The 27,901-nt window shown below is 42.5% G+C and overlaps 1 protein-coding gene across 1 annotated transcript; it reads left to right on the forward strand.

The window, feature by feature from the left end:
- The first annotated feature begins 733 nt into the window (after positions 1–733).
- On the forward strand, positions 734–27,901 carry LOC137800630 (LHFPL tetraspan subfamily member 4 protein-like). The gene is made up of 4 exons (XM_068597899.1): positions 734–2,079; positions 18,844–19,080; positions 20,954–20,970; positions 22,421–27,901. Exons 1-4 carry the CDS (start codon positions 1,665–1,667, stop codon positions 22,472–22,474), a joined length of 723 nt encoding a protein of 240 aa, XP_068454000.1. The 5' UTR covers positions 734–1,664; the 3' UTR covers positions 22,475–27,901.

A 27,901-nucleotide genomic window follows, 5' to 3' on the forward strand; every position in this document is an offset into this window, starting at 1 on the left:
CATGTCAGCAGAAAGAAGTAGAGAGAACGAGCATCAGCAGGGCCACAGCAGGGGGCCGGACCGGCTCCAGGACCTTCAAAATAAAACTGTGCATTTCTGTTAAAAGATTTCAACAGCCAAAGCAGTTTTACAACCTTTACGGAAGTTTTTTTGTTCCACTACAAATAAGAAATATTGTACTTTTTACTAAACTACAGGCATGAGTGGTTACGTTGCTGATTCAGGTTTTAAAATTGAAATAGGTTTATAAAACCTGATACGTAATATAGATTAAACTACTACAAGTATTAAAAGAGTAAGGCTTCACATCCACTATAACGCAAAATTTTTTATAATCCAATAGTACAATATACAATATATTACTATATCACTGGCACAGTATGCATTCAGTTAAATAGGAGATATGATGCAATAGGACCAGAAGTATTTTGATTCCAGGATTGGCTCCCATCTCGCACCGTGAACGCGCACCTTCCCTCATTGGGGGTCCCCGAGTCAAAGCGCGCACATGATTTCACGCGCGTCTCCGTCACGAAAACGCCTCCTCTGTTCCACCCGAACATGAGGGAATCATTTGCTCAAATTATTCGAGGTGAACAGGGGGCGGAGACGCACTTTGAACCCCCCCGTTGTTTTTATACCGCTGCTGCGCCTGCGCGTACGAGAACGCGCTCCGTCGCTGTCATCAGTACAACATCAGCATCTTCCGGAGGAGAGGGAGAGAGGGGGGGGGGGCGCGCAGAGAAACGGGAGGAGGAGGACGGAGAAAGAGAGAGAGGTGGAGAGAGGGAGCGAGAGGAGACATACTGGATACGGCTCCGACAAAAAGAGAAGCATGATAATGGAGTCGGGGAGGTGGAGGATGTCGGATTTACGAGAAAGGACTGTTGAAATTTGACAGAGGGCTACCCTTGAAAAGCTATTCTCCGTTTTATTTTTTTCATTTTTTTTCTTCTCCCACCTTCTATTGGTTTTCATTCCGTTTGATCCCCCCCACATACACACACATGCTCCGTGGACGCTAAAGGGGAGCACAGGGGAGAAGTGGATGCCTCGGTGACGGGAAAAAACGGGCTCCACGGCCGGCGCGTCCTCATCCCGCGGATGGTAAATAAAAAAAAAAGGACACCCTGGAGACGGACCGATGGATGAGGAAGGAACGCAGCTTTAACCCCCCACTCAGCCCCCTCCTCCTCCCGCACCCTCGCCCACCAATCCACCCACCCACTGTGAAATAAAAGAAAAATCCCTTTTGGATGGATTTTCTTTCTTTCTTTCGGTTCTCAATCATGCATGGCAGCCCCGAGGAGACGCGCCTCAGACGGCAATGTTGAATCACTGGTCTCGGTCAATTATTCATAAGAGGTGTAGGTAGGCTATGTTTTCTTTTTTTTCTTCCTTCAATGTAGCATTTCCTCCTCACTCACTCAATTTGTTTCATTTCTTTTTTTGTACAATGTTCAGCCTCGTGACATCACACACATATGTGCAGGTGGCGTTGTGACCGTGTGGTTATGTGGGCCTGTTTAAACAGCCTCTAACCGCCACATTAGAGGTTGCCAAAGTGTGTGTGTGTGTGGGGGGGAGTAGGGGCATTTTTTCAAGAAAAAGAAAGAGAGATACAAGGAGAAGAAGGAAAAAAGAAAGAAAAAAAAACACCAAACATGTTGCCTTCCCAAGAAGCCTCCAAGATCTACCATGACAACTACATGCGCAACTCGCGCGCCATCGGCGTGCTGTGGGCCATCTTCACCATCTGCTTCGCCATCGTCAACGTGGTGGTGTTCATGCAGCCCTACTGGATCGGCGACAGCGTCAGCACGCCGCAGGCCGGCTACTTCGGCCTCTTCCACTACTGCGTGGGCGCCGCCGGGCCGCCGGCCCGCCACCTGGAGCTCACCTGCTCGGGCAGCTTCGCGGACTTCGGCTCCATCCCGTCCGGCGCCTTCAAGGCGGCCGCGGTGTTCGTGCTGCTGTCCATGGTGCTGATCCTCGGCTGCATCGCCTGCATGGCGCTCTTCTTCTTCTGCAACACCTCCACCGTTTACAAGACCTGCGCCTGGATGCAGCTGCTGTGCGGTAAGGCCAACCATGTCACGTATCATCACACACTACATTTAGACGAAACAGACGGTGTGGTAAGGTGGAGGGGGGGGGGGGGGGGGACCCCGTCCTGAACTCAGCTGACCCTCCTGGTGTAATTGCAGGAAAGGCCACCTTGCAGCACAGTGCTGGTGTTGCGTCACCATTTGCAATATGTATCATTAGTATGGATGCATTCTCCGTTCCTGATTGATCAAATAATCAGTTTCGCCGCAATTCACTGCTGCATCGACACATGTTTCAGTTCCTAAACCCAGCAAAATCTTGCAAGGTTTCTAGAAACCTATGCCACTTATTTGAATGCCACACTATACACAGAAAAGTTGCAAACTTGCAGATCCTCCCCTCCACCTCCCTGCGCGAGAGACTAACTGGCGTGACATCATCAACACATCGTTACGGACTTTTGAGGTCAGTGTACTGGCTCGCGCGCCTCTAAACGTTGTATTCCTTCATTTGCGTAAAAAAAAACCAACACGCTGGGGTCTGAAGCGGCGCAGGCCACGCGCTGTTGCGGGTCATTTGGATATTGTTTCGTTTTACTGACGCAAATGTCACTCATTCGCATATCCGCTGCTGCGGGGCACGCGCGGTGTGACGTGATGTCGTTTGAGGCTATTTGTTATGGGATGATTCCAGGTCGATTGGATTACATGTTGGGTTGTTTTTTTTTAAGTAGTGATGTTTTTGTCTCCTGTGGGCAGATTGGAGTGCTGCATTCAGGGACAATACGGTTTGAGCGATGGCGCCAAGTGTACCATTGAGCTGTAGGACCCGTATGAAGGTGGCTTTGTGTGAGAAAACATGAGATCACAATAGTCACTCAAGTACTCAGTTAATTAATTCTATGTTGCACAGTTTCAAAAATACACAAACCCAACAGAGATAAATAACACAACAGTGCAGGAAGATACAGAGAACCCACTGGCCTTTTTTGAAGCCTCCACTTATATTCAAATTTCACAATAACATCCATCCATCATCCAAACTGCTCATCCTGTTTAAGGTCGCGGGGCGCTGGAGCCGGTCCCAGCTGTCAATGGGTGACGTCAAGGTTCACCCTGGACAAGTCGCCATGGCAGGGCAGACGTAGACACAGACAAGCATTCACACATAGGAGCAATTTAGAGTCCAATTAACCTAAGCTGCATGTCTTTGGACTGAAATCATCATAATAATGTGGAGAACACAAAATAAATATACATGATATGACGACGTAATATGGATGGAATTGGATTTGAACAAGATAGGATGTATAATGACGACAACAACAATACAACAAATAACAACAAGTACAGTTAAATGTGTCAAGATCCGGTTTCATTTGATTGCTAATCGTCCATCTCCAACTGTGCACTGCAGGGGGTGAAAAGTAACACTTAACAGAAAAATGAATTCATCAAATGAAATTATTACTTCATAAATAATCAATGAAATCAACAAGCAAATACAAATATCTTATTTTCAAAGATATGAAAAAGGACTCAAACGACAAATTCATTCTGAAAAAATAGTTGCGGTAATTACTACTAATTGATTGATCCTCTGATTACTTCAGCGCTGCTTCCTGACTTTTTCAGTTTGATTCCACTTTCAGGAAAAAGACTCTGATGCTCGTTTTGACTGATTATTCAGAATAACCCACGCGACATACGGCAATTGCTCTGATTTATTGCTGCCGTCTTTTTAAATAATGCTGATCTCCAGCGATTTGTTTGCGACCGAACGCAAGATTGTTTTCTCAGAAGAAAAAAAAAGGACTGAAATAAATTGAATCCACGGAGAGAGTAAAACGACCGCGTCAGCAGGACCTGACCTGAGAGCAGCAGAGCAGCGCGCATCAGGATCTCTCATACGAGCCTCCTGTGTGTATCCGACTCCTTCATAAGCCGATCAATGTGATAAATAGGCCAGGCAGAATAGCGTGGGAGTCAGTTTTCTGTACGGAAACAGTCAGCATTCTGAATGGGAGGGAGGGAGGGAGGTAGAGAGAGAGAGAGGGAGATCAGCACTTTTTCTCCTCCTCCTGTATTGTTCCTTTCCTCGTCCTCATCTGCCCACTCCATCCTCTGTTCTGCCGTGTGTGTCCAAAAGGTTTCGGTGCTCTACAATCAGCATGAATAAGACAGAATAGCCGCAGTACAGTTTTTTTCTCCTTCTATAAATCCTCATGACTTTACAGGAATTGAACCCAGGTCTTTTCCACGACTCATTAATCAAGTGAGACACCGTGTTTTAGCAAAAGAGCAGCGGTGGATCTTTTACTGAGGTAAAAGTTGAAAAGCCGCAGCATGAAATGTCCCGGTGACAAATATAACTCCTGCATGTAGTGGTGTGTTCACCGTTAAGGTAAAGAAAACCTTTCATGTGGCACAATTACACACAGAGCAAAGCTGTGACTATACACAACAGAAGTACTTGATCATGTGCAGTGAAACATCGTGGTGTGGCTGGAAATGTGTAGGTTTTGTTATGGGACGTCCGTTATGTAGGTAACATTTAATCAAAACTGTTTTTTTTTTGTTTCATCCAGGACACGAACAGGTGAACTAGGTGAAAGTCCTGTGTTTGTTTGAGTCAGCCACCCCGTCCTCCTCCCTACACAGGCTGCCACAGATTATCATCCGAAAAATATTTGTGGCTAGAGAAACATACGTAATCTGGGAGGCAGCAGTTCATTTTGCTGCTGCAACGTTACAACCGGACTCTTCTTCTACTCTCCTGAGGATGAGTGCTTCTTGGGGCCAAGAAATTGGCTCGCTTCAAACGGGGCACGCCAGGCAGCTAGCCTATTCCGAGCGCGCCATTGGCCACGCCCCTTAACAGACGCTGTAGATTAACATGAGAGTAAATCTCTTGCTTTTGACAAAGTAAATTTCAATCTTATCGTCAGGGTTTACGTCACAAACATCGCGCATGGAAAACATCTCAACTATTTAACTTAATGTCCATGTTGTGTCAGCTTCCCACAAAATATACCTCTATTCTATCTTTGTCTCCTAAATCGGTGTTTGCCTTTAATCTGCGAGCACATGTCAGAGAACTCTGATGGAACTCCACAAGGTTTTACTGTCCTTCCAGTGGACACGTGCAAGGTGTGGCCGAGGTAAAGCGTCTAATGGGCTTGGCAGACAGCCTGACGCTCGCCACCTTGGAGATGATAGTTTAATCGTCCACTCTGCCATGCTGGGCGGAGCGGCAGGTCTCCTGGCACCGCGCAGACACACGGTATGCCGCGGCAAACACAACCAGGGCCAATTTGGACTGGCGGTGGATGAGATTCAGGCCAAGCGGGCTGAGAGTGTCAGTCAGCGGGTCCCAGATCGCGATGGTCTGCAAGCGCGCCACTGCAACAGAAAGGTGAAACAGAAATGTTCACCCAATGAAAAGGCCCTCATCCATTCACCCTCGTGTCAGCTTTAAGCGCAGGCAAGTTTACTGGCTACTGTAGCTACATGTCAGAAGTTCAGGTGAATGGTTCTTCAAACTCAGCCACGAACAATCCATCCTGCACTCAACTGACGGGACTTATTGATCTCTTCAAATAAAAGATTGAAACCGAGTCCAAAACACTGGGGCGCAGACCTCTTGGCAGAGAAGAGTGACACTGTGTGTGTCTTGGCTTTCATGAACTATAAATGGGCCAAAGAGTTGAAAAAAGAACAATACAACGGTGCTCATAACTCTTGGTAAAAAAAAAAAAGAGTGTTTTTACAAAAAAGGCCTAAAAGAAGCAAAACTATTTTTGAACAAAAGTAAGTCACTAAAAGAGTTTGCCTACAATACAAAATAAATCAAAGATGGCGGACTAACTGGACAGCTTTTGAACTTCTTTCTCGTGCTCTCTCATACATTTTCAATATGTCCACACACAACAATTCGTATGAGCTCCTATGAACAGTTTTGTCTAAGAAAGCCATCAAAACTTGTCAATTTTCGCTGGTTGCATGCCGACGATCATATCAACATAAACTTAGGTTTAGGCAACACAAATAATTGTTTAGATTTTAAAATATATCATAGTTTGGGGTGAAATGACCACGCACCTTTAAGGTATGTTAGTTACATGACAAAAACATGGATGTTTCCTTCGCGGTCTCCTGACTGAAGGATCGCTGGTGGTTGTGTGATTTGGCGCTCTTTATACTTCCTCATTTAAGATTACATCGATAACTCAAAGAAACAAGTCTGTTAGGTTTGGGTAGATTACGGTTTGGGTTAAAATTGACTTTCGTTGTGTCGTTCAGTTAACAGAGATTTAATTTGAGTAAAATAATAATGTATAGCACGTGCATGTAAGATGAAAACTGGAGCGTATTTGCTGATTAGACTACTCTATCAAGTGATGCTGTGGTCAGATGAAGAACATTTCCTCTGGAGCCCAGACACTGGTGATAAAGGGAGGTGCCGAAGATCCGATGATGGGATGAGGAACAGATATGGATATGCTGGAGGCCGGATATGAATGAGGCTGACGAGGGGAGATTGTGGCAGAATCTGAACGCCCACAATCGGCTGATAGAGTAAAAGCCAAAGACAGACAAAGAGAGAGACTAAACACACGCTGACCTCCTCGCCACGCAGACTTTCTCTTTCTTTCCACCGAGCTGACTTCCTCCTTTACTCCTACCAGAACTACCGGCCACGCAGATCCACATATTTTGAAGCACAATGCCTCTAACGGAGCCAAGGTAGTTGGCCACTTGGCAGCGAGAAACGGGTCGGGAACATTTCTAAACTATTTTAGAGCGTCTCCAGTGCAGTTTCCTCGCAGCTATCTGTCTTTCATTTCATATAATATTGAGCAGACCACTCGTGTCCTGGATAACGTTTCTTGTAATAATTTATCTGACATGTGACTCGTATGATAACCAACTCAGTGACATCAGCTGGCATCGCCAACGTGGATCAAAGAGTGACTCGAAGTTAAGCTTGCTTCGTGGAAGGCAACGATTGACAATGTGACAGTTTTATTAGCAGTTTAATACAAGGAGGATTAAAAGTAGGGAAAAAGAAAATTGTAGACAATGATGAGGTCAGCGCGCCCAGGAACCAACCGAGTTCCTGAAAGTGGGAGTGGTTTGGGTCATTAGCGAATCAACAGCAACCTGCTGAGAGGTGACTTTCCTCCTATCTTCCCTGAGTTATGTCACATCTCCATGGGAAACGTAGCAATGAGCTCCTTTATCACTGAGAATCTTGACTAAGCAGCATTTTTCCTCAAAGAAAAAGGACAAGAGGACGGCTAGATTTCCCAAAAGCCCTCAAGGTCTGTGAAGAGCTTTGCTGCTCGTACCTTTGCTTGGATTTAGATTAATTCAGTGAAGGAAGAAAACTGCTGCTGGGAAAACTGCCAGAGGTTTACTTTTAATCCTCCCTTTTGAACAAAATTAATTTAGTGTAAGTGATTTTCCCTTTCCTCGCAGACACTGAGAGGTCTGTTTTGTGTCTTCGTGTCGTTCACTTCCCATCTTCTCCATCTCGTCTCTCGTCTACGGTTCATAAGGTTTCCTTCCATCCCTCCAGCAGAACTGAGGGACCATAGGAAAGCCCAGGAGCCATTGCAGCTTGATGACTCTCTTTGTATCCGCCATCAGCTCATGCCTCCATCTCTCCTTCACGTCTTTCCCTGTCTGTTGCAATATTTAACAGAACTAAGCAGGACATGGGTCGTGGCTCAGGGGAGGAGCTATCCTGGGGGAAACGGCCTGTCAGAGATTGGTCGGGACGTGTGTGTGTGTGTGCGTGTGTGTGCGTGTGCGCGCGCGTGTGTGAAAGCAATAGAGAAAGAAAGATGAAAATGAATGATCCAATGCTACTTTGCTACAGTTTGCTTTTATCAAACTGATAGCACTAAAAAGAAAGAAAGGTGCGCCAGTTTCTTCTGTTTTGAAAATACATTTGTTACTAATACACCTCCGTGAAAACCTCATGAAATTATCAAAACTGCCCCCAAAGAAAAAAACATAATTATTTAGGGCGACTATTGCTCAGAGGTTAGCATTCCACTCTTTCAATCAGAGAATCCGAACCCCGTCTCTGCTAACGGAGCTAGCAGAGAACTAGCAGCAGCGCTAGCTGGCTACAGCGGAGAGCTAGCGGGGAGTAGCGGTTTGTAAGCCGACTTTTACAGTATATAAATAGTTTAAGTCTTATTGCATGCTATATTGTGAAATTGTCAGTGTTACAAGTTCCCTGGAAGTTACTTAATTTTAAAACATCTATTTTATCTACTTAAAGAAAGATAGGGATATCATATTTATGAAGTTCATGAAAAACAAAAAGAAAAAACTAGCAAAGCTATGGATGGCTTGATGACTCTGGAAGGTATACAACATTAGTTAATACCAGAAGTGTTTGTAATTCCACCTTATTGTGCGTATTAATGAACAGACAATGATAAATTGCTTAAGGACAGTCTGATGCTGTAGTATGACAACATCTACGACATCATCATGACACTGAACGTCTGTGATCGACTCCATGTATCTAATCATGCCTTATAATACCCAATAATTTGTATGTATAGTCACAATTCTTCTATTCTTTCAAGTGGCCTACTCACTGGTCTGTACTCATCATTGCACATTTAGATTAATATTTACATCCATATGTCACATTATTAGCCAACGGCTCCATATTAGATGCGAGATGCCCCGAGAGCAGCTTCGTCTCCAAGAAATACGGAACGGAAAATCTGCTTGAATCTTACTTCTGACACTTTATGCACCCCAGACTTTGGGGCGTGAAGCGTTCCGTAAGGCAAGGCAAGTTTATTTGTATAGCACATTTCAACAACAAGGCCATGCAAAGTGTTTGAACTAAAACCATTAAAAGAAGATTTAAAAACAGTTAAGAAAACATTAAAACAGTCAAGAAAAAATTGAAATAAAATGAATAAAAGTTGCAGCGCAGTACAACAAATAAAATGCATTAGTGAGAAATTGAGCAATTGAGTCAATTAAAGGCAACCTCAAACAGAAAAGTCTTCAACCTGGATTCAAAGGAGCTGACAGTCTCAGCAGACCTGCAGCTTTCAGGGACCTTGTTCCAGATATGTGCAGCAGAAAAACTGTACATTTGTTCAATACAAGCAGGCAATGCTGAGAAAACAGGTTGCAGGTTGGACTTCAGTCATTGTGGTCCAGTCTAACAGGCATTTGGTTGGATTCATGGTATCAGAAACAAGAGAATATCAAAAGCCACTTCTTGCTGCAGACACAGATGAAAGGGTTAGTTTAAAAAAAAAATTAAAACAGAGTTGGGGTCAAGGGAAGGTCGTAGTTACATTTAACTAATGATTTTTTGTGACATTGATTCAAGTAACAGGGTGCTCAATTAAAGGGACATGCCCATTCATCTCTGAGACTATCGCACGTTTAGCTTCCTGCCTCGCTACACAAAGAGCAAACTACATCCTGTGTTGGTACTAGTTCAAACCTCTACTCCGATTACCATGCTTTTTACTCCAGCGTATTTATTTGACAACATTAGACATTAGTTATGGGAGAACCGGAACCAGGACTGAGCGGCACAGGACTGACCTTGATCCAGTAAAACAAGACGTTTTCTAAAGGGAATCTGGTGCACAGAAAATACTACCGCTTTTGTCCACAGGGGCCGTCAAAATCAACACAAGATGAAAGTTCCTCTCAGTCGCTTTAAGACACACTGTGTATATAAGAAGTGGGCGTAGTCATTGTGACGTCACCCCTTGGTTTGTGGACTTAAATGTTACGAAGTCTCAAGTTCAGTGATTTGGTCGTCGCCATGTTGGCGTGTTGCAACCAATGAACAGAAGTTTCCATATTTAGAATGTGGAGGAGTGACGTAGAGACGCCGTCTTTGTAACCTGCCAATCACAGCAATCCCGCCCTAAATCCTACGATGCTTTAAGGTCTATTTGAATCTAATGGACCATGATTTACTAAGTGAACAATAAATGTGTCGCCCCCTGCTGGTCATTGGAGAGAATGCAAATTTGAAGACACTTCCCCAACAGGTGGCTGCCTGCTTTTAGTAAAGGAGAAAAGGATCCAAATACTTCCTCCCCCACTGATGAATACTTGATAACCTAAAACGTAATGACTCCCTTCTTGCCTACAGTTTTGATATTTAGTTTTCCAACCAAGACGTCCTCATGAACAGACAAGAAACACATAAATAACCAACGTTGTCTGTTCTTGCTCTTTGTCGCTTCACACGTGTACACACAGACCCCCCCTACACCACCCCTTGTCCACTTTTGTTCAAGCAGTGTGAAGAATACTTTACATTTGTGACTTCAACGGGAAAGTCTCTATGTGTGTGTGTGTGTGTGTGTGTGTGTGTGTGTGCGCGTGCCCACGCATGCGTCTGTACACACAAATGAGAAAGACAGCGGGTGAATGCGTACGTGACGGTGTGAGAGTTGAAATATTAATGAGAATGTTTGAAGCCAGTGTTTTTTTTTTCCTTCCCTGCACTACCCAACGTGTGAAGCATATGTTTTTGTCGTTCGCCCATGTGTATGATCGCTGGGAATGGGCAGTAGCGCCGGTGCACACATGTGGACAAAAGCATCACGCATGCGTTTCCTAGACACTGCAGTGGTCGAGTTAAATATAGAACTAGAGAGAGAGAGAGAGAGAGAGAGAGAGAGAGAGAGAGAGAGTGAGAGAGAGAGAGAGAAGAGGTTCCCCGAGGGATATCCCTGCCTCTCTCTCTCTCCCTCTCTTTCTCTCTCTCTCTCTGAGATTTCTGGCCGGCTTTTCCCAACCAAAACGTACATGTTTTAATTATCAGGCGCTTAATAAATAATTCCAAAGTCACCGGGGTGTTTCTAAAAATACCCTGACAGCTGAATAATGGATTCCTTTGACCCCTCTCTGCGTTGTCACTTACTGTGGTTTGTGTGTGTGTGAGTGTGTGTGTGTGTGTGTGTGTGTGTGCGTGCGTGCGTATGTGCGTGTAAAAAAGGAAGCGAAAGAAAGAAATAGAAAGCCCCTGAAGCAAGTTGATGAGATGTAAAAGTACGAGGAGAGAATTTCTCCACTATACATCATCCATGCTCTTCATTAATATGTAATCTTTCCAGAGTAACGCACTGTATGTGCCTCTATTTCTTTTCTTCTTTTTTTTAAAGATTCTCCTTTAGGATGTTTCGACTGTTAAACAAGCTGTTGTTGTTTGATGATTTGGAGTATATATATATATATATATATATATATATATATATATATATCTATATATATATATATATATATATATATATATATATATATAGATATATATATATATATATATATATATATATATATATATAATATATATTTATTGTATATATGTATAGCACCCAAATAACAAAAAGTATAGGGTGTCCAGGTTTTGTATAATCCACCTCACTGTGAGATGTTGTTCCAGATACATTTTGTATTTTCTAATTATGTGAAAACACGTCTGACTTCCACTGTATTGGTGTGTACATAATGCAATATTTGCATTCACTACCAACGGGCACGAATTTATGCTGTGTTTCTGTCAACGTGTCCAAACACCTACTAAAAGAACAATGGAAAGCACCTTGTCAATCCATCGAGCCCAACATTACAAAACAACTGTTTGAAGTGCACGTTATAAACAACAAACCATCAACTAAAAGCAATGTTGAGAATTAAATGTTAGAATTAAAGTAAATCATACTATCGTATACTACAACCCTTAACATTCATATGAATATGTCGCCATGTTATTAAGTAGGTGGTTATGGTTATCTAAATAAATCATATGAAGTCGTGGAGGGTACAGTGCTGAGAGTTTGTACAGTTGCCAAATAATCAGTTTTTCACGGTCAGGGTTTTCGTTTTGTGTGTTTTTGTCCTGAAAGGCTTTTTATTGTTGGTTTCAGACCAATTTGTCATTTTCATGTCCAGCGGTCACATTGTGTTAGGAGCAAATCGAGTTGTACTCTTCTGTGCGCCCACGGCTTGGTCGTGAATCAGGTATGGTTTGGGAAAGTTCATGGTTCCAGCTAATATGTGTTGCCAACTAAATGTTGACAGTGAACTTCACATGCATGATTGTTCAATGGGCATCCTCAGGACAATGACACATTTTAAGATAAGATGCAAAAGCCTGGATTTTTTTTTGTTTTCTTAAAGTATTGTCTCAGCATAATTGCTGGTTCATAGAGACACTCTTCCTCTAATTATGAATTTGATGGATTGGCCAGAGGGTAGCGCTCACTGATCCGTCAGTATCTCACAAAACTGCTCCGCGTGGCTCAATCAATAACGATGTTTGGACTTGTGAGGTCACACGTTATATGGTGATGTGCAAGCAGAGCCACCAATCCTCTCTCCATATCCGGGACGTGGGACAGCGAGCATCCTCTGTAGTCGGGGGAGTACACTAGGATGGGTGGGGAGAAGATGAAAGAAGAAAGAGCGTGCAGGCTCGGTTTTCAAGACCAGGAAATGAGTTTGCCGTTATGTTGACATTTCTTTGCCAATGACAACAATTTGGTGGATTTATATAATTGAACGGGTTTATCCACGGTGAGGAGGCTGCCCTTTAGACGGAGGACAGCAGGTCGAAGTCCAGCCAGACTCTTCTAATGGAGTCGCGTTCACACCTTTCTACCCTGCGGATTCCATGAAGAGGCCATGGTGTGAGCAGGACCGTACACTTTGGTTTTTAATATAGCCTGGTTGTTCATTTTCAGACTTCCAGGATGGCTTCTGGATTTTGAAACGGCTTTGTAAATTGGTAGTTACACCATAGCCACAGCAAAATTATAGAATAATTTAATTAATTGTAAATTACTTGATAAGATGTATGACAATTGCACGCAACTTTGCCTCAATGCTCCATTATCAAGTAGCTAACTTGGAATGCTAATTTAAATACAGTTTCAAGCGTCATTATCTATCTAAAGTTACTGGTAAAACAATCTTGTTCTAACAACTTAGACATGTGATATAAAAGCTATAAAACGCACCCTTACTGAATTCAATACACTCACTTGACCAGTAGCTTGTGGTTGCTAATGTTAGCAAGGCCTCCAAATTACAAGGCAATTGTAATTGAACTCAACAGCGACACATACAATAATTTTTTAATCTGGCTGCATGGCTTGGATTAGGTTTCAGTCGTGAGTTTCATTTTTACGTGATGTTGTCACACTTGTTTTGTAACTGAATGTACAAAAGTCCGCTACGGGCGAGAATACAGGAAATAAAAAGTAGTCTTGTTTGCCATTTTGTTCATCCATCTTTCCACATCTGGAAAGATGCACATTGTTGTTTTTTGCAAAGGACGCAGCCACAGACCCACATGTCTACACAGGCCTGTGTTAGCTGACATTGAGTCTAACATCTTGTATTTATATATGACTGTCATCCACCTAAAATTCCAACACAATTTAGGTCATAAGCAGTGCCCATTGGAGGGATTTTCATTCGCTTTTAATTATTTTTTTATTCCATAAAGAATAGCAGGAAGAATCACTCCATATTTGGTATCAAATATGGAGTGATTCTGGACGCAGCTCGTGACCGTTCCAAATGTCAGCTTGCGTTTGAATATGTATTGCTTTGGATGTGCACTACTGTGCATTACACTACCATAATTAAGTAACTCAGTCAGGGCACATGACACCATCTTGGATGACGTCACGAGTCAAGCTGCTCTGGAATACTGTGGAGCCTCAATCGGCACCCATCAAAAATACTTGACATATAATTTAAAAATGGTGTGCTACATATATACATATATATATGTAGCACACGAGAGAGAGAGAGAGAGAGAGAGAGAGAGAGAGAGAGAGAGAGAGAGAGAGAGAGAGAGAGAGAGAGAGCTCTGATGGCATTTTAGGAGCTCTGTGTGATCATTTTGGAGCTGTTGTCCAAAAATAATACATTGATTTGTGTGGACATGTAGATAAGAAAGTCTTGACAAAATGGTTACGTAATAAGTCCATAAATAACTTCAGGGCGCTATAAATAAATTGATTCCCAGTCATTTTACCTAGTTGGATCACAAAAGTGTCCTGGCAATGCATTTCAGAATGTTTTCATCAGTGCGATCTGCTTTGAAGCCTTGTTTCTAACAGATAACGGGGCCGCGAAGTCTTGCAGTGACAAGAGATAACAGGATGTGAGAGGAGAAAAAAAAAAATGGCATAATGAAGCGGAGCAGCAGTTAGCCATCTTGCTCTCTCTCCCCTTCTTCACACATGGCTCGTTTTTTCCTTTCATTCTTCATCTCTCTCTTTCTCTCCGCTCCCTCCCATCCTCCCGTCTCTATTCGATCCCTCCTCTTGCCGCCTTTGAAGTTCTTCCTTCCAAGTTCAGCATGCAGTGTCTTGAGAGAGTGGAGGGGAGGGAGGAACAGGGGGAAACCCCCAACGACTTCAAAGGGCTGTTGGAAGGTGGGGGTTATTTTTAGCCAGCTGGTGCCCCCTTTATCATTTGAGCTGAAGATGGAGGGGAAGAGCAGATAGGAGTTGGGCACAGAGTATGTTCCACGGTCATTACTGTCACTCTGCCCGTCAGAGCGCTTCTCTACTGAATCAGTAGCTTTTAGCCGTGGCGCTTGTTTCACTGGCGACTGAGCTGTTGTTACTTCCTGGTTAAGAATTTCCTAAAAAAAAAAGGATGCAAAAAGCCCGATGTGATAACTCTGTTGCAGATTTATTAATCGTTGATAGGCAATGCTTGTATCGTGTGAACACAGTCTGAATGAATGAAGAATGTCGCAAGGTATTGATTTGATCACTGGACTTGTCTACTTTGTCTTCAAAGTAGCACTGCACACCGACACTCTGGAATTGTAGTTCTATGAAGACACACGCAACTGCTTCAATGGATATACGGAAAGAAGGGTGTTATGGGCAACAATAGGGCTGTCGTTGAGAGCCGGCTCACACACCTCCCAATTCACAATACCACATTTAGTGTCAAGCGAGCCGATTGGTGGATCCCGCTTGAGAGTTTGTGAATCATAAATGTCCCGAATGTAAAAAGCAGCAACACAAACGTTTCTGATTGACACCTTTGAGCTCACGGAAGTAATCGCTGACGTCTCTGAAAACGACTGCATCGCTGTAACAAGGGTCAAAATGTGCGACTCGCTCGAGCCGCCACACAATCAACCAGGTGGTTACCAAGATAGGTCTTTGCTTGCCTAATATCTGGAAGAACTGTAAGCCTCTGGGGGCAATAGGTCGGGGGTTTTATAGTAGCTGGCAGACGTCCAGGAGGACCTCCTCCTTTTCACTGCTCCGGTCATTGTTTGAAATCTGTTTGGCAACTTTGGACACGCAACTGGGGCCGGAGTTCAAAGATGACGTGTCCGACCGGATTGTTTCACAATCTGCTAAAAAGCTGAATCATCAACAAACTAGCTTACGGGTCTCTTTTGCCTTCCACATGAACTGTTCATAACCAAGCCAGCTCAAACGCGATTGGTCAATTCTACTCGGGAATACACGCAGAAAACCAAAGCACTCCCAACACCGTAATCTGGTCCTGATTCTGCACTCAAATGCAGAGGTTTGTTTGAGGAGATTAATCGACAATCTCAACAAATGTCTGACTGCTTGTCCTTTAGGAAATATATTTTGCAAAGTTGCCTCAAAGATATCAGCAATGACTTTGGAGGAGAACACTTATAAATACCGACCAAATAAATGACCAGATTACAATTTAATACAGAGAATTGGGTTTTAATTGCCCACAACACAAAGCTGGGAACAAAATTGGTGTTTGTTCTGCCACACAAAAGCAAATTAAGATGTAATATTCACCACAAAGGGAACTGATGAGGAGTATGAATTATTCCGACCTTCCGGACGTCACTCTGCATCCACATTTTCAGGAAGCTCACACTGAAGAACGCCAGACGAGTTTTGTGCCAGATGGGGAAACATTCATCAAAAAGCCATAAAACATGTAACTCGACGCTCATTACTCAGTTAATGATTTTATCAGATCTCATCTATGCTAATATCTTGCGTAAAGGTCATAAAATAAGTTAATACCGTGATGATTTCCCACGACGATTACTTCCATCACTCTTCTATTCTCTCATTACTTATCGCGTTATTATGCCTTCTCCCATTACGTTCTCTCATTACGCCTGCAATCATTCGGTCGGAGGAGCGTTCGCATTTTCCAAGTCTCAGCCTGAAATACAACGCGTGGTGCTCTCCTGTGCACGGAGAGGTGACTAATCTGATATCCTCCCTCATCTGTTGCCACGAGTTCACCACCCACCATTCGCTCATGATGGATGGGTGGTGGGAGAAACACTGGGTCTTCAGAGGGAATCACTAATGTGCCAGCTTATACACTCAATTCCATCACCTTCAGACCCTTCAAGCATAACATGTCCCTGCTCCTGTTAAATTCTTGACAGGTACTTTTGTCTTGCTGTATTTGCTTGTATTTTTATACCGTAAACTGTCCGATGGAGGCACAAAACCTCAGTAACAATCAACATGAAAACGTCTATTTTTCCCCAGAAAAGATCTTTGCTTGGCCGTTTAAATCACTTGAATTCATGATCAGTCACAATTCCAGCATTAGTTGATAGTAAAACATTGTTGACTACACGACACAAAAAGAGTCTCACGGTTTGAACCCACATCAACTCTCCGGCTAATGTCCCCTTGTGTACAAACAACTGGTTCTGACAGAAATAGAGCAAGTCTCTACTTGTTTGGCAGTTGAGATCTGCAAAGGTTTACTTCTTCCAGAAAATATCCACAGTCTCCAAAAATGCTTTTTTCATGAAGAAACGTGTTGATTTAGGAGTTGTCATTTCTGAAAATGGACTTATACCTGTGTTGCTGTGTCCATCTCATCAACACTTGTCCCTATGATCCTGTCTCTGGGTTTTGGTTAATGTAGCTAGCTAGCAAGCTTGCCAGTGTCGCCATTGCTTTCTAATCAAAGACACAAACAAACCATTGGCAGTCGAAATTGAAGGACTGTCACCTGAAACAGTGTCGCCTACTGAACTCATCTTTCGATTACTCTCATCAGTGTGCGGAGCCTCCAGTGTTGTAGTACTGGAGATCGCTCTTGGTCTCGAGACCCATCTCTGACAACCCAGTTGCCCAGTGGCCGATCGATCGATGCATCTCTACTTTAAAATTCAGTTTAATAAGACGTCCAGAACCTGACTTGCTGTACAAGCGACCACACAAACATCAAAAGCCAAAAAAGCGTGAAGATAACATTAGTTTGCAGACCTGATAGCTATTTAGTTAAATGAACCAATTGCAAACATGTTGTGAAAATGCTATTTGTCCTTAGCTTGTAAGCTCCTGCATGTTGCATACAAATCAAACACAAACAGAGGCCCGCCCATACAAAGAGAAATTGCCGTGTGTCGCTGAAGATCTCAGTCATTTCAGTCATTTAACAAATGCATCGCGTAATGGAAATCTTTCTGTTTTCTTTCATCTCTGTATCGACAGCAATAGAGAGCTCAGGAGGTAGAGACATGTATCAGTGATCAGTCCTCCGTTCTTTATTTCAGTCCATGATCTCTCAACTACTATATGCCTCATTCCACTCAGCCGCTACAGTGTTCGAACGCGGCTCGACATTCCTCAATACACACTCACTTCAAATATTTACAATTGTACACCAATGCGTTGCGACCGTTGTATCTTCCAAATGTTCTTTTGGGCCGAAGCGTAAGATTCTTCAACTTGGCCAAATCCGTTTGAATTCCCATGTGTATCACAAGTGATGTTGCCAGTGAAAAAGACATGTCTGGTCTGGAATAAAGATGCAGCGTGACGTCTGCCATGTATGTTCCCCATCTCCCTTCGGAGTACTGCTTCACTGACAGCCCCTGAGGCAATGGCTGACTGCTACTTAAACAGTGCTGGTAAGACGGGAGTATGGCACACTCAGCTCCCCCGGTGATGCTCACTTTGATGAATGAGCAGAGGTAGAAAGTATAGATTAACATTTTTGTTGTAGTGTCGAAATTGCATTCATGCATTTCCTTGGAGGGCTTTGCACTGTGTGCGCTCCCAGTTGATTGTGCATGCAGGCTTGTTTGGGAAGTGTAGGTTTTTAAATTTGGTCACTCAATAAACTCAATAATCTGTACAATGCATGTCTTGCCCTTGATCAAGACCCCCAAACTGCTCCCCGGGCGCTGTTCAGTAGCTGTGCAACGCTCCTTATACAAGGATGGGTTCAATGCAGAGGCTAAAGTCCACTGTGTGCTGTTCTGTGCACAATCATAGACTCTATGTATCAAGTGGAAGTAGTCATTCAGCCATCGGTTTGTGGACTTCCGTTTAAGCCTAAAGTTTTCAGTTTGGGCTTTCTCAAGCTTGGATTAAGGTCGACCCAATCTTGGCTTTTTGCAACCAATGAATGTAATTGACTATATTTGGACTGTGGAGGGACGAACAGGTGCTGTATATGGCTCGTGTAAGATAACCTGTCAATCGCCTTGTAGCCTCGCCCTAAAGCATACCCTGCTTTATGGTCTGTTTGACTCTAAATGACCATAATTTACGAAATGATCATCATGCTGCATTGAAGAAGTCTTGAAACGAGAGATTGAGACATAAACTCATGCTCAGAATGTTTACTGAAGGAATAAATCAAGAGAGAAGTAGACTTCTATACAACTAGAATGTCTCTCTCTTTGTCTGCTACCCTACACTTTGTTGCCCTCTTTGTCTCGACACACTCTGACCCTCCTGCTCTCCTCTGTGTCCGGCTGCAGGAGTGTGCCTGGTGCTGGGTTGCATGATCTTCCCCGACGGATGGGACGCCGAGGTGATCCGGGACATGTGCGGGGAGCGGACGGGGAAGTACTCCCTGGGCGACTGCTCTGTACGCTGGGCCTATATGCTGGCCATCATGGGCATCCTGGACGCCCTCATCCTCTCCTTCCTGGCCTTCGTCCTGGGCAACCGGCAGACGGACTTCTATCTTGATGATTTGCAGATGGACAACAAAGGTTTGTGAAGAAATGATCGCCAGCATTCTCCACCTGTCCATGATCCATGAAGCAGACAATGAAAATATGGCAGGGTAGAAGAGTCATTTCATTCTGAATTAAATTTGTATGGATAGAAAAAACATACGTGCTTGAATAACTCAGACGTTATATTTGTCCTTTATTGTTAGTATTTTCAACCGGTATGCTTCACTGAGAATCATTGGGTCTTTGCTCGCGTAGATTGAGCCGCTTGTATCTGCACAGGGAGCTGGTTCTCTTGGAGGAGCACGCCATGTTGCAGCGCCATGTCCTTTATTGTTGGCGAAAAGGCCTTGAGGATGAGGAGGAATGATGAGGTTGGGAAATTGTTAAGAAGACTTTGGCTCTCTTGAATTGTTGGAGCGTCGCTACCCTAACTTTGATATAATGCTATTCGATGTTGTTTAATTGTCTAGCTAGCCACTATTTTGCTTTCGGTTGATAAAAAAAAAAAAGTCTATTTGATGAAATTGAAAGAATAGTACACATTGATCAAAAACTATTGGCTGCTATTATCCACTTTGGATGAACACGCTAAAAGCAACACAGGACAGCACTACGTGCCTAGTTAGCTAACCGATCTTCTTATTTTTAGGTCTTTAAAGGGACAGCGTGTAGGATTTGGTGGTTAATTTATATCAGTTTCACAATTGTGTCAGAGAACTACAAGTTTGCTTTGTTTTGTTTGTCCGTTCCGGGCTACTGTAGAAAACATGTCGTGCTCCAAATAGAACCAGCTCCCTATGCAGATACAAATGGCTCATTCTCGGGTAGCACAAACCCAATGATTCTCAGTTTCAGGTGATGAAACTTATGAAAGCAGACTTTTTAGATGTTATATTCTCCTCCTGCTGATAGATCCCCCTAAATGCCACACACTGGCCCTTTAACGGTGAACAAGATTTGCCCCTGTTAAAAACATGACTACACACCAACCTCACCTCAGCAACTCCAGCCACATTGCTCTCGAGCGCGGCGGAGAAGGTTTCTCCAGCCTCTGGAGGGTTTCTGACAGTTTGCACGATGTTGCGTCAGGACATTTAAATTGCATTGTTTCACCGGTGTGAAAAGGGAAAGAGGAAGAGGAGGACAAGGAACGGCAGAAGAAGGCAGTGGAGGGCCGATAGTAGACTGTACGATCCCAAACCATGAGAAGTCTCCTTATGTGAGGATTTGACACAATGTGCACCAGAACAAACAGAAGCAGAGCGAGGGAGAAAGAGATGGAGACAGATCGGTACATGAGACGAAGAAGACTGAGATGTACAGACAGAGTAAAGAGACTGAGAGGAAAAAGTGACATAAGATGTCTCGGTTCTCTCCAACGACCAATCTCCAGGATGGTTTCCATGGTAACTGGAGATATTCCAGAGCGTGGGCGTGTCTTTCTGTCTTTATCTGATTAACCTCATTGACAGTCAGTGAGTTTTATTTTATTTTTATGCATTCGCTCGTATTTCTTTCCCAGAAATAAATGTTCCCGAAATGTGCTTTTAAAAAAAAAATCATATGCTAAAACAAAACTGTGTGACAACCTCTGGACGGTCCATGAACGCATCGGTCTTGTTGTGTCAATCATGAAAAGAAAATATGTGGATTTCTTTTAATATATATATATATATATATATATATATATATATATATATATATATATATATATGTATTAATGAGAAGCTAACTAATTAAATGAATGAAAACTGGTATTTTATATTAGTATATTATTTTACCATTAAGTGATGACCTAAATACTTAACTCATACTTGCATAAGCAGATTCATGTTTTTACACAGGCATGCACCTTTCCGCCTCACCGTGTCTATGCCAACACTCTTTTTTTTTGTTGTCCTTGCAGATTTTGCTGTGTCGAGGGTAAGTTGACTTTTGCTTTCTACATGTTCTGTGTGGATGCGTTTGAACCTCACATTCTGCAAAGCTTCATTGCGTTTTGAGCGTGGCACAGTGCCAAAGCACATGATGGTGGAGGGATCTTTTGTGCCGCTCATCAATCATCCCACAGACTGCGAACAGAAGCAGATTGTATAGTCATTTATTCTTGAGAGACAGTGATACATGTGCTCTATTGGCACGGCTCCATAGGCTGCCCCCATGGATACACCCACCGCCCATACGTCACATTATATGACATATACTGTATATTAACTTTGGTATTACGTGAAAGTATGAAGGTCTACCCAAAAAGACTAATTGATGCAATATTACCAATTAAGTATTTTTTTAAAATATATATTTAAGTGCACTGGTGGGTTGAATTAATTCCTTTGATTCTGTTGGCTGCATTCACACCAAATCAGGGTGAAAATGACAGTCCTGCTGCCATCTAGTTAAATGTTAGAACTGTGTTTAACCTGCGGTTTAAAAAAAACAAAAAAACTCAAAGTAATCATTTGAGTTCAAGATCATTTTTGGACAATCAATTTGATGGATAAGCCTCTGGGGGAAAGAGGCTTTCATTCAGCGGATAGTCCGGGACAAGACTTCCTTTTCATGTGCGCTGCCCATTCACAGTACATTTACAACTTGAGATGCAAGACTCAAATTGGAGTTGAGAGACTTAGCTTACAAGCTAATTATGAACCAATGAAAAGCTAAATTGTGTGTTTACCTGCATTCAGCCAAAGCCTCCTCCGACGTGATTAGTCAATACTGCAAACAGTATTGTCTTGTTCCATGTAAAGGCCAATTGTGTTGACAAAGATTCACATTTTGTAAAAAGCGCAACCAAACGTCATCAATGGCAAAACCGTTGATCCAGAGCTGTACAGCCCAAATTGTACAACGTCAAAGTGCATCGTTTTTCGAACACGTGCTAAAAAACTACCGCACTCGACATCAGACGGCTGCAGCAGAAGTTGATATTTCCAGCAGGAAGGCAAGTTTAATGGAAATTGGAATGGCAGTAAAAGAGTGCCGACAAAGATGCATCCACTTGCTCCTCTGATAGGCCCCACTCCCCGTGGATGTGTGCACGGTACGACAATGTTGTGTTTTTACCTTTTAATGTGAAAAAAAATGGAATCACAAAGAATAGGTTGTGTATTGAATTACTTTAATAACATGTTAGCCGTTTCAGAGTTCATGCAATCACATACATTTTCTCGGGTTGGGAAACAAATTTCTCTGATTATTCCGACACCACATGAATGCAGCATACATCTCTCATTGTTAATGAGAATGAAACATAACCCGGGCACAAAACGCACAACACCGGTGTTCTTTCACCTACAACCTCTGATGTTCTTTCACGATGTTTAATTTCTCTGTAAACGACAATGAGAATCCTCTGTGTCGTCCTCTCCAGATCGAGGTGCGGGACAGAAGAGAGCCGAGGTACGGAGTGCAGCGTCTTCACTGAGGACGACAACGGCACCGGACACAACGCCTCTTCTCTTCCTCCCCTCTACGCTCTTCTTCTATGCTCTCCGGCGATCAGGATACCACCAGGATTCTGTCAAATAGAAACAGACAAACAACTAAAACACACTGGGATAAACTATATTTTCAACAACAACAAAAAGAAAAAGAGTTGTACAGTGCATTTAAAGCTCGGCTTTCTCAACAAACACTTTTATGATGAAAAAAAAAAGGAAAAATATTTACTGTATTTAAAGTCTTGATTTGTGTCAGAAATCTAATCCTTAAGATGAAGAACCATCATGTCCATGTATGATTTACACCATTTATTTCTAATATTGCTATTTAACGACTTTTGAGTGTGTACGTTTGTGTACATTGGCGGCTCCAGGAAAGTGGACAACTGACACTGGCAGAGTCGAGGCTCGCGGCACAGCAGCAGGTCCATTATTAAACATTCAAAACTTGTATGGCTCTTCATCTAGGGAGTTTCAGATGTGTGGAATTTAGAAAAAGAAAAAAAAAGAGTGCCCCCATTGCAGCTTTACAGATACCTAACATCTCTGGGAGATTCTCTACTGTACATACCTAACAATGTAAATAGCATTACTGCTGACAAACGCAGCCGACGACAAAACCTCATCCGACTCTAATGCATTCGAGTGTTTCTACCGTTTGGTTGCAGTGTTCCCTGTGCCAGAAGAGCATCGAAAGGAACCATTGTGTGCACACGACTCCTCACTGCTGATTTGGTGAGATTAGACAAACGGGGAGTGATATCTTGGGCTGGACGTTCGGCAGAAAAGCAGGGGACTGTGAAGCGTTCGCATTTTTTTGGGGGGACACAGTGGAAAGAAATGTGCTTCCCCTGCATCACCACGGCCTCAAAACAATACTTTTATTGTTGTATTTCATCCTAAAATAAGTTAAATTGAACTTAAGTCCGACTTCCACCCTTACACCAGTGTGCAGTTTACTCCAGTTTATGGCACCAGCGTACAGTGATCCGTTTACTCTGTAGATGTTTTAAGACTGGGTGAATACGGCTGGACAGGTCTCTCAGATGGAAGCCCCAAGTGCTGCATTGTCTTATGGTGATGTCACTTATTTTCCTCTTTGAATAAATAAGCAATGCGAGGAGTCATGGCAGCGGGACAAAAATCACAGTAAATAACCCCCGAGTATCAGTGACTTGGAGTCCTACCATTGAATCCTTGCATGTCAAACATCATTTTGTATGGTAGAAATGCCGAGATCAAGAGACTACTGGAAGTCCTCTCCCCCGTATAAAGTAGCGTAAAAGTAGCCAAACTGGAATCTATTGGGTCTCATGCAAGAACATTTCAGAGTACTCCTCTTTTTTTTTGGAAGGTTGTGTCAGGTGAGTGTTCCACGTTGAATTTAGCAAATTTTTGAGAAGTTTCATGCGTATGAGTGAACGCATAGTCACCGGCCCCAAAGGACTTCTTGTTCTATTCAAAAATATGTTACCAAAGAGTCAAAAGAGTGCATTTATGCAGACCAGCAGACGGCAGTTTGAGTAGTTTTATTGAACCTCAATTTAAAGGGAGAATGGTTCGACATTGAGTTAGATGCTGAAATAGCATCAAGCTAAAGCTAATCAGTGCTTAAGTCGATGTGAGAGAAAGATGGGGGGATACTGTGAAACCCCTTAAAAAGTGATCTTCCCATACAACTACCAACTCTTTTGGTTTGACGTCGGACATTTGGGTGAAAGTCCTGTTTGTTTGATCCATCCATTCCCAGACTTTGATCAGAAAGGTATTATCATAACAACAAATGTAAATCCTCAGAAATTAAGTTTGTTGTATGGGAACGTCATGTTTAGAAGACAGTGTGCAAGACCTCGATTTAAACTTAAAATTCATTCAAATATATGTGTACATGTGTCTGTGGTACATCAGGTCTGGAACATGTTGCAATTTTGTCTGTTGAATTTCAAAATTAATCTATTTACACTGTACCAAAGGTTCTTGCATGAGGCCCATTGAATCTAATATTTCTGGAATCAGCCAATAAAATAGCTGCCATGTGTTACAGTAACAAAATAATAATGTCAAGAGAAAGTATCACCTATGTAGCATTGTGACATAACACCGATACCACCCAGATTGTTGCTACGACGACAATGGACCTCGATGTAGCGCTCCACACGAAGCCAGTGGTGTCGGCGGTTGTGATGAGAAACACCTCCGACATGAGTCCCAGTGGTCCAGTTGGAATTTCTATCATCTACCTAGAAGTGATTGGCTGACACCCGCGAGATGTAATGCGTTTCCTGTGTTTAAAACCATGCAAACGTATGCTGCTTTCAAAGGAAAACAGGCAGCTGCTCCATAAATATGAAAATACCTGCAAGAGCATCCGTTGCTCGGTCAACGGCGCTGCCGGGTAGAGGTCTGTGACTCCACATTGTGCCCATGAGCACAGCGATGGCCTCAGTAGTCGATGGCCACTTGATACCTGTGCGTCAACGACCTGGTTGTCATGACATCAGTCACAAATGTGACGCTGACGTGGTACGATAGAGCCGACGGCTGTAATCCAGAGAGCCAGGGGCCTCCGAGCCCTCTCAGAGCAGCACTGCAGGCTGATTTACTGGAACTGAACGTCCTGAGGCACCAGAGCTTGCTCCCAGTCATCATGGGATTAAAGTTAGTTGTGTAATAAAAGCACATATTTTTCATAAAGGAAAATTGGCATGTTTTTCCCATTGTAGTATTTAAATCCAATAGTTCAACCACACAAGGAGATTTGCGTCCTCCAACAGTTACCTTGTGGACCTTTATGTTGTCATAATTACCTGAAGTCCATGGTACCCTTTGTACGTGATGCACTTTTGACAATAGTATTTATCTTAACATGTCCAGGCTCTCATCAAGCGTTCGTAGCTATACCTACGAAACGCTAGATCTCCCACAAAATCAAATCCTATGTAATCCACGTAATCATAAACCGTAAATGGGTATAACAAATGTTTTAAAAAGACTTTGACCCAGGAGACCGCTGTTTGTTCCCCATGGGATTATTTGTCACGTAACTTGAATACTTCTGAAACAGCACTTTTGTGCACTTCCAAACATTTATTTTCCTGAACCTAACTTAGTTTTGTTGTCTGTACCTAACCAAGTTTCACGTGAAGACAGAACTTTATTTTGAAAAGCCTATATACATGTAACAAGAAGTAAAAGAAGTTGCCCCTATAGTGTTAGGAGGATACGTTAAAATATCAGAAGACGCCGGTTACTTCTACAAAACAATAAAGCAGTCATGAATGGGAAGACATTAACATTTCATATAATATGTTGGGTTAATAAACAGTAAGCCAGCTAAAAAGACGTGGTTGACGTTGTATTTTGAAACAAAACGCAACAAAGCTACTTGTTTATGTTTTGTAAAAGATCATGGATTTGGCTTTCAGAAGTTACGTTCGTTACCTTATATAGGTTTGTAAAACAAGCCCACGTTGATTTAGGTGTCACACAGAACCCAAACAGCGGTCTCCGATGTACGTATAATGAGCAGATAGCTAGATGTGAAGTGTTTTTTTTGTTTGGAACGGTAGCTAGCTAACTCTCAGGAAGCTGTGAACACAGTACTGTATTAAAGGCTCATGACGGAAAGGATTAACAAACAAAAACAAGTCTGGCTTTTTCAGTCTTACGATGTGGTAATCGGGGCCAAATGACACATCACACATCCCTTGTTAGGATAGTTTTGGTTTGAACACATTTTAGTACAGTAGTGTACTACTCAGTTTTTCCAAGCTGGGCCTTTAAGACAATATGAAAACAGCCTTTATGCTGAATCTAACAACAGACCTTAGCCTTCGTCTATCAACCGCGTCAGGGTCGGAGTGGTGGGCCCCTCATGTAAGAACCGTTTCCTTTACCTTAACCTTGGAGTAACCGTGAGAGAGTTTGAAAAGAAAAATAGCATAGAAACAATTGAGGCAGTACTGACGGATGCCATACATTTGGTATTACAATAAATATGTTTTGTTTGATATGTACATGAACATTTGAGAAACATCTGTGCACTCGCGCAGAGATTATTTTTTTGAAATGTCTCATGGTATTGATGGCAGTAATATATTGTGAGTAAGACATCTACTACAGCGTGCGTCTCTCAGTTTGGAATTATTTCACGGGCCCAGGACATACCTTACAAAAAAAAAAAAATCTATACGAAAAGGGAAATAAAGAACAAAAAAAAAAAAATGCCCAGAGGCCTAAGGATCACGTCAGGCTTCCTGTGTGACCACTGGTCAGGTCTCCTCGACGATGAACTGAAACATACCTTAACGAGGAACTGACAGTACCTTAAAACCCGATGAGCACATATTTGTACCACTCCAGGTGCCTCTAAGAACTCTGGATTTCATTCAGACGTGGTGCAGAACCAGCAAAACAAGTAGTGTAACACTGTAGGTTTCTTTTCTACTAAAGACGACAAGAGATGGGGTTCACTGCAGATTTGAGGTCTATTCAGCTTCGAATAATTCAAACTGAAATGAAGTATTTTATTACTTCCCCACAATTATTTAGCTTGATACGGGGAAACATTTTGATATAGAACTATACAAAAAAAAGATCACTTGTTATTTTCAGTTTGATTGGACTGAAAGCTGAATTGACCTCAATCTCGAATTACAAAAGCTTATTTAAGAAGTAAAAAGTGAACAAAACATTTAAAAAAAGACACAGAGTCAATGGAAAGAAATTTCCAAACTCGAGCGGCAAACGAAACGTTTGCAGACTGTAAATGTCAATGATTTCATCATGGTTTTTATCATGCAATATCATATGTTGGGGGTGGGATGGGTCGGGAGTGATTTACGTTATGATAATGGTTGACTTTCTATTGACTCCTGAAATGCAGATGTTGCAAACTATCAGATGTTGCCATCCGTCATGTGTTAACATGGGGAAAAAAAGAAGAAAAAAAGAAAAGTCCTTTTTGTTTTATACAACAAAAGAATGATATTCTGATATTTGTCAAGTGCTTATGATACGATCTTTGTTTTTATGTGTTAACAGCAGAATCTTTCCTTTCTGTTCCAGTTTACTTTCTGCGTATTTTGGTATGATGTGTGATGATTGTTGTTTCTGTCACATTGGACTTAACATCTTAAGACTCAAATTCGACTCATTATTGGCTACTGTCAGAACATCAAGAACCCCCTACTCCTCCTCCTCTCTTCTCCAAAAAAATGTATAAAAGTCTATTTATAAAGTTGCTTGATTATGGACGGAGTCTGAAAGAGGCTTGTTGCTTTTCATTAATTATGACGGTTTTGATTTGGAAAATTCTAATGTCTAACAAAGTCCTATTTGTGAATAGTATTGCGACTCACCATGATGAACATTTCTGTTATTAAAAAAAAAACACATTTTGAGAAAGGTCA

The sequence above is a fragment of the Clinocottus analis genome, unplaced genomic scaffold (genome assembly GCF_023055335.1).
Source record: "Clinocottus analis isolate CAN_PGR_092001 unplaced genomic scaffold, fCliAna1.0.p SCAF_4, whole genome shotgun sequence".
Lineage (NCBI taxonomy): Eukaryota > Metazoa > Chordata > Actinopteri > Perciformes > Cottidae > Clinocottus > Clinocottus analis.

What these genes read in the sequence shown, in the direction of transcription:
- LOC137800630 (XM_068597899.1), top strand. Translation starts at nt 1,665, where the DNA reads ATGTTGCCTTCCCAAGAAGCCTCCAAGATCTACCATGACAACTACATG. An exon ending in CTGGATGCAGCTGCTGTGCG is followed by an intron (nt 2,080 to 18,843) that starts GTAAGGCCAACC and finishes GTCCGGCTGCAG; the next exon opens with GAGTGTGCCTGGTGCTGGGT.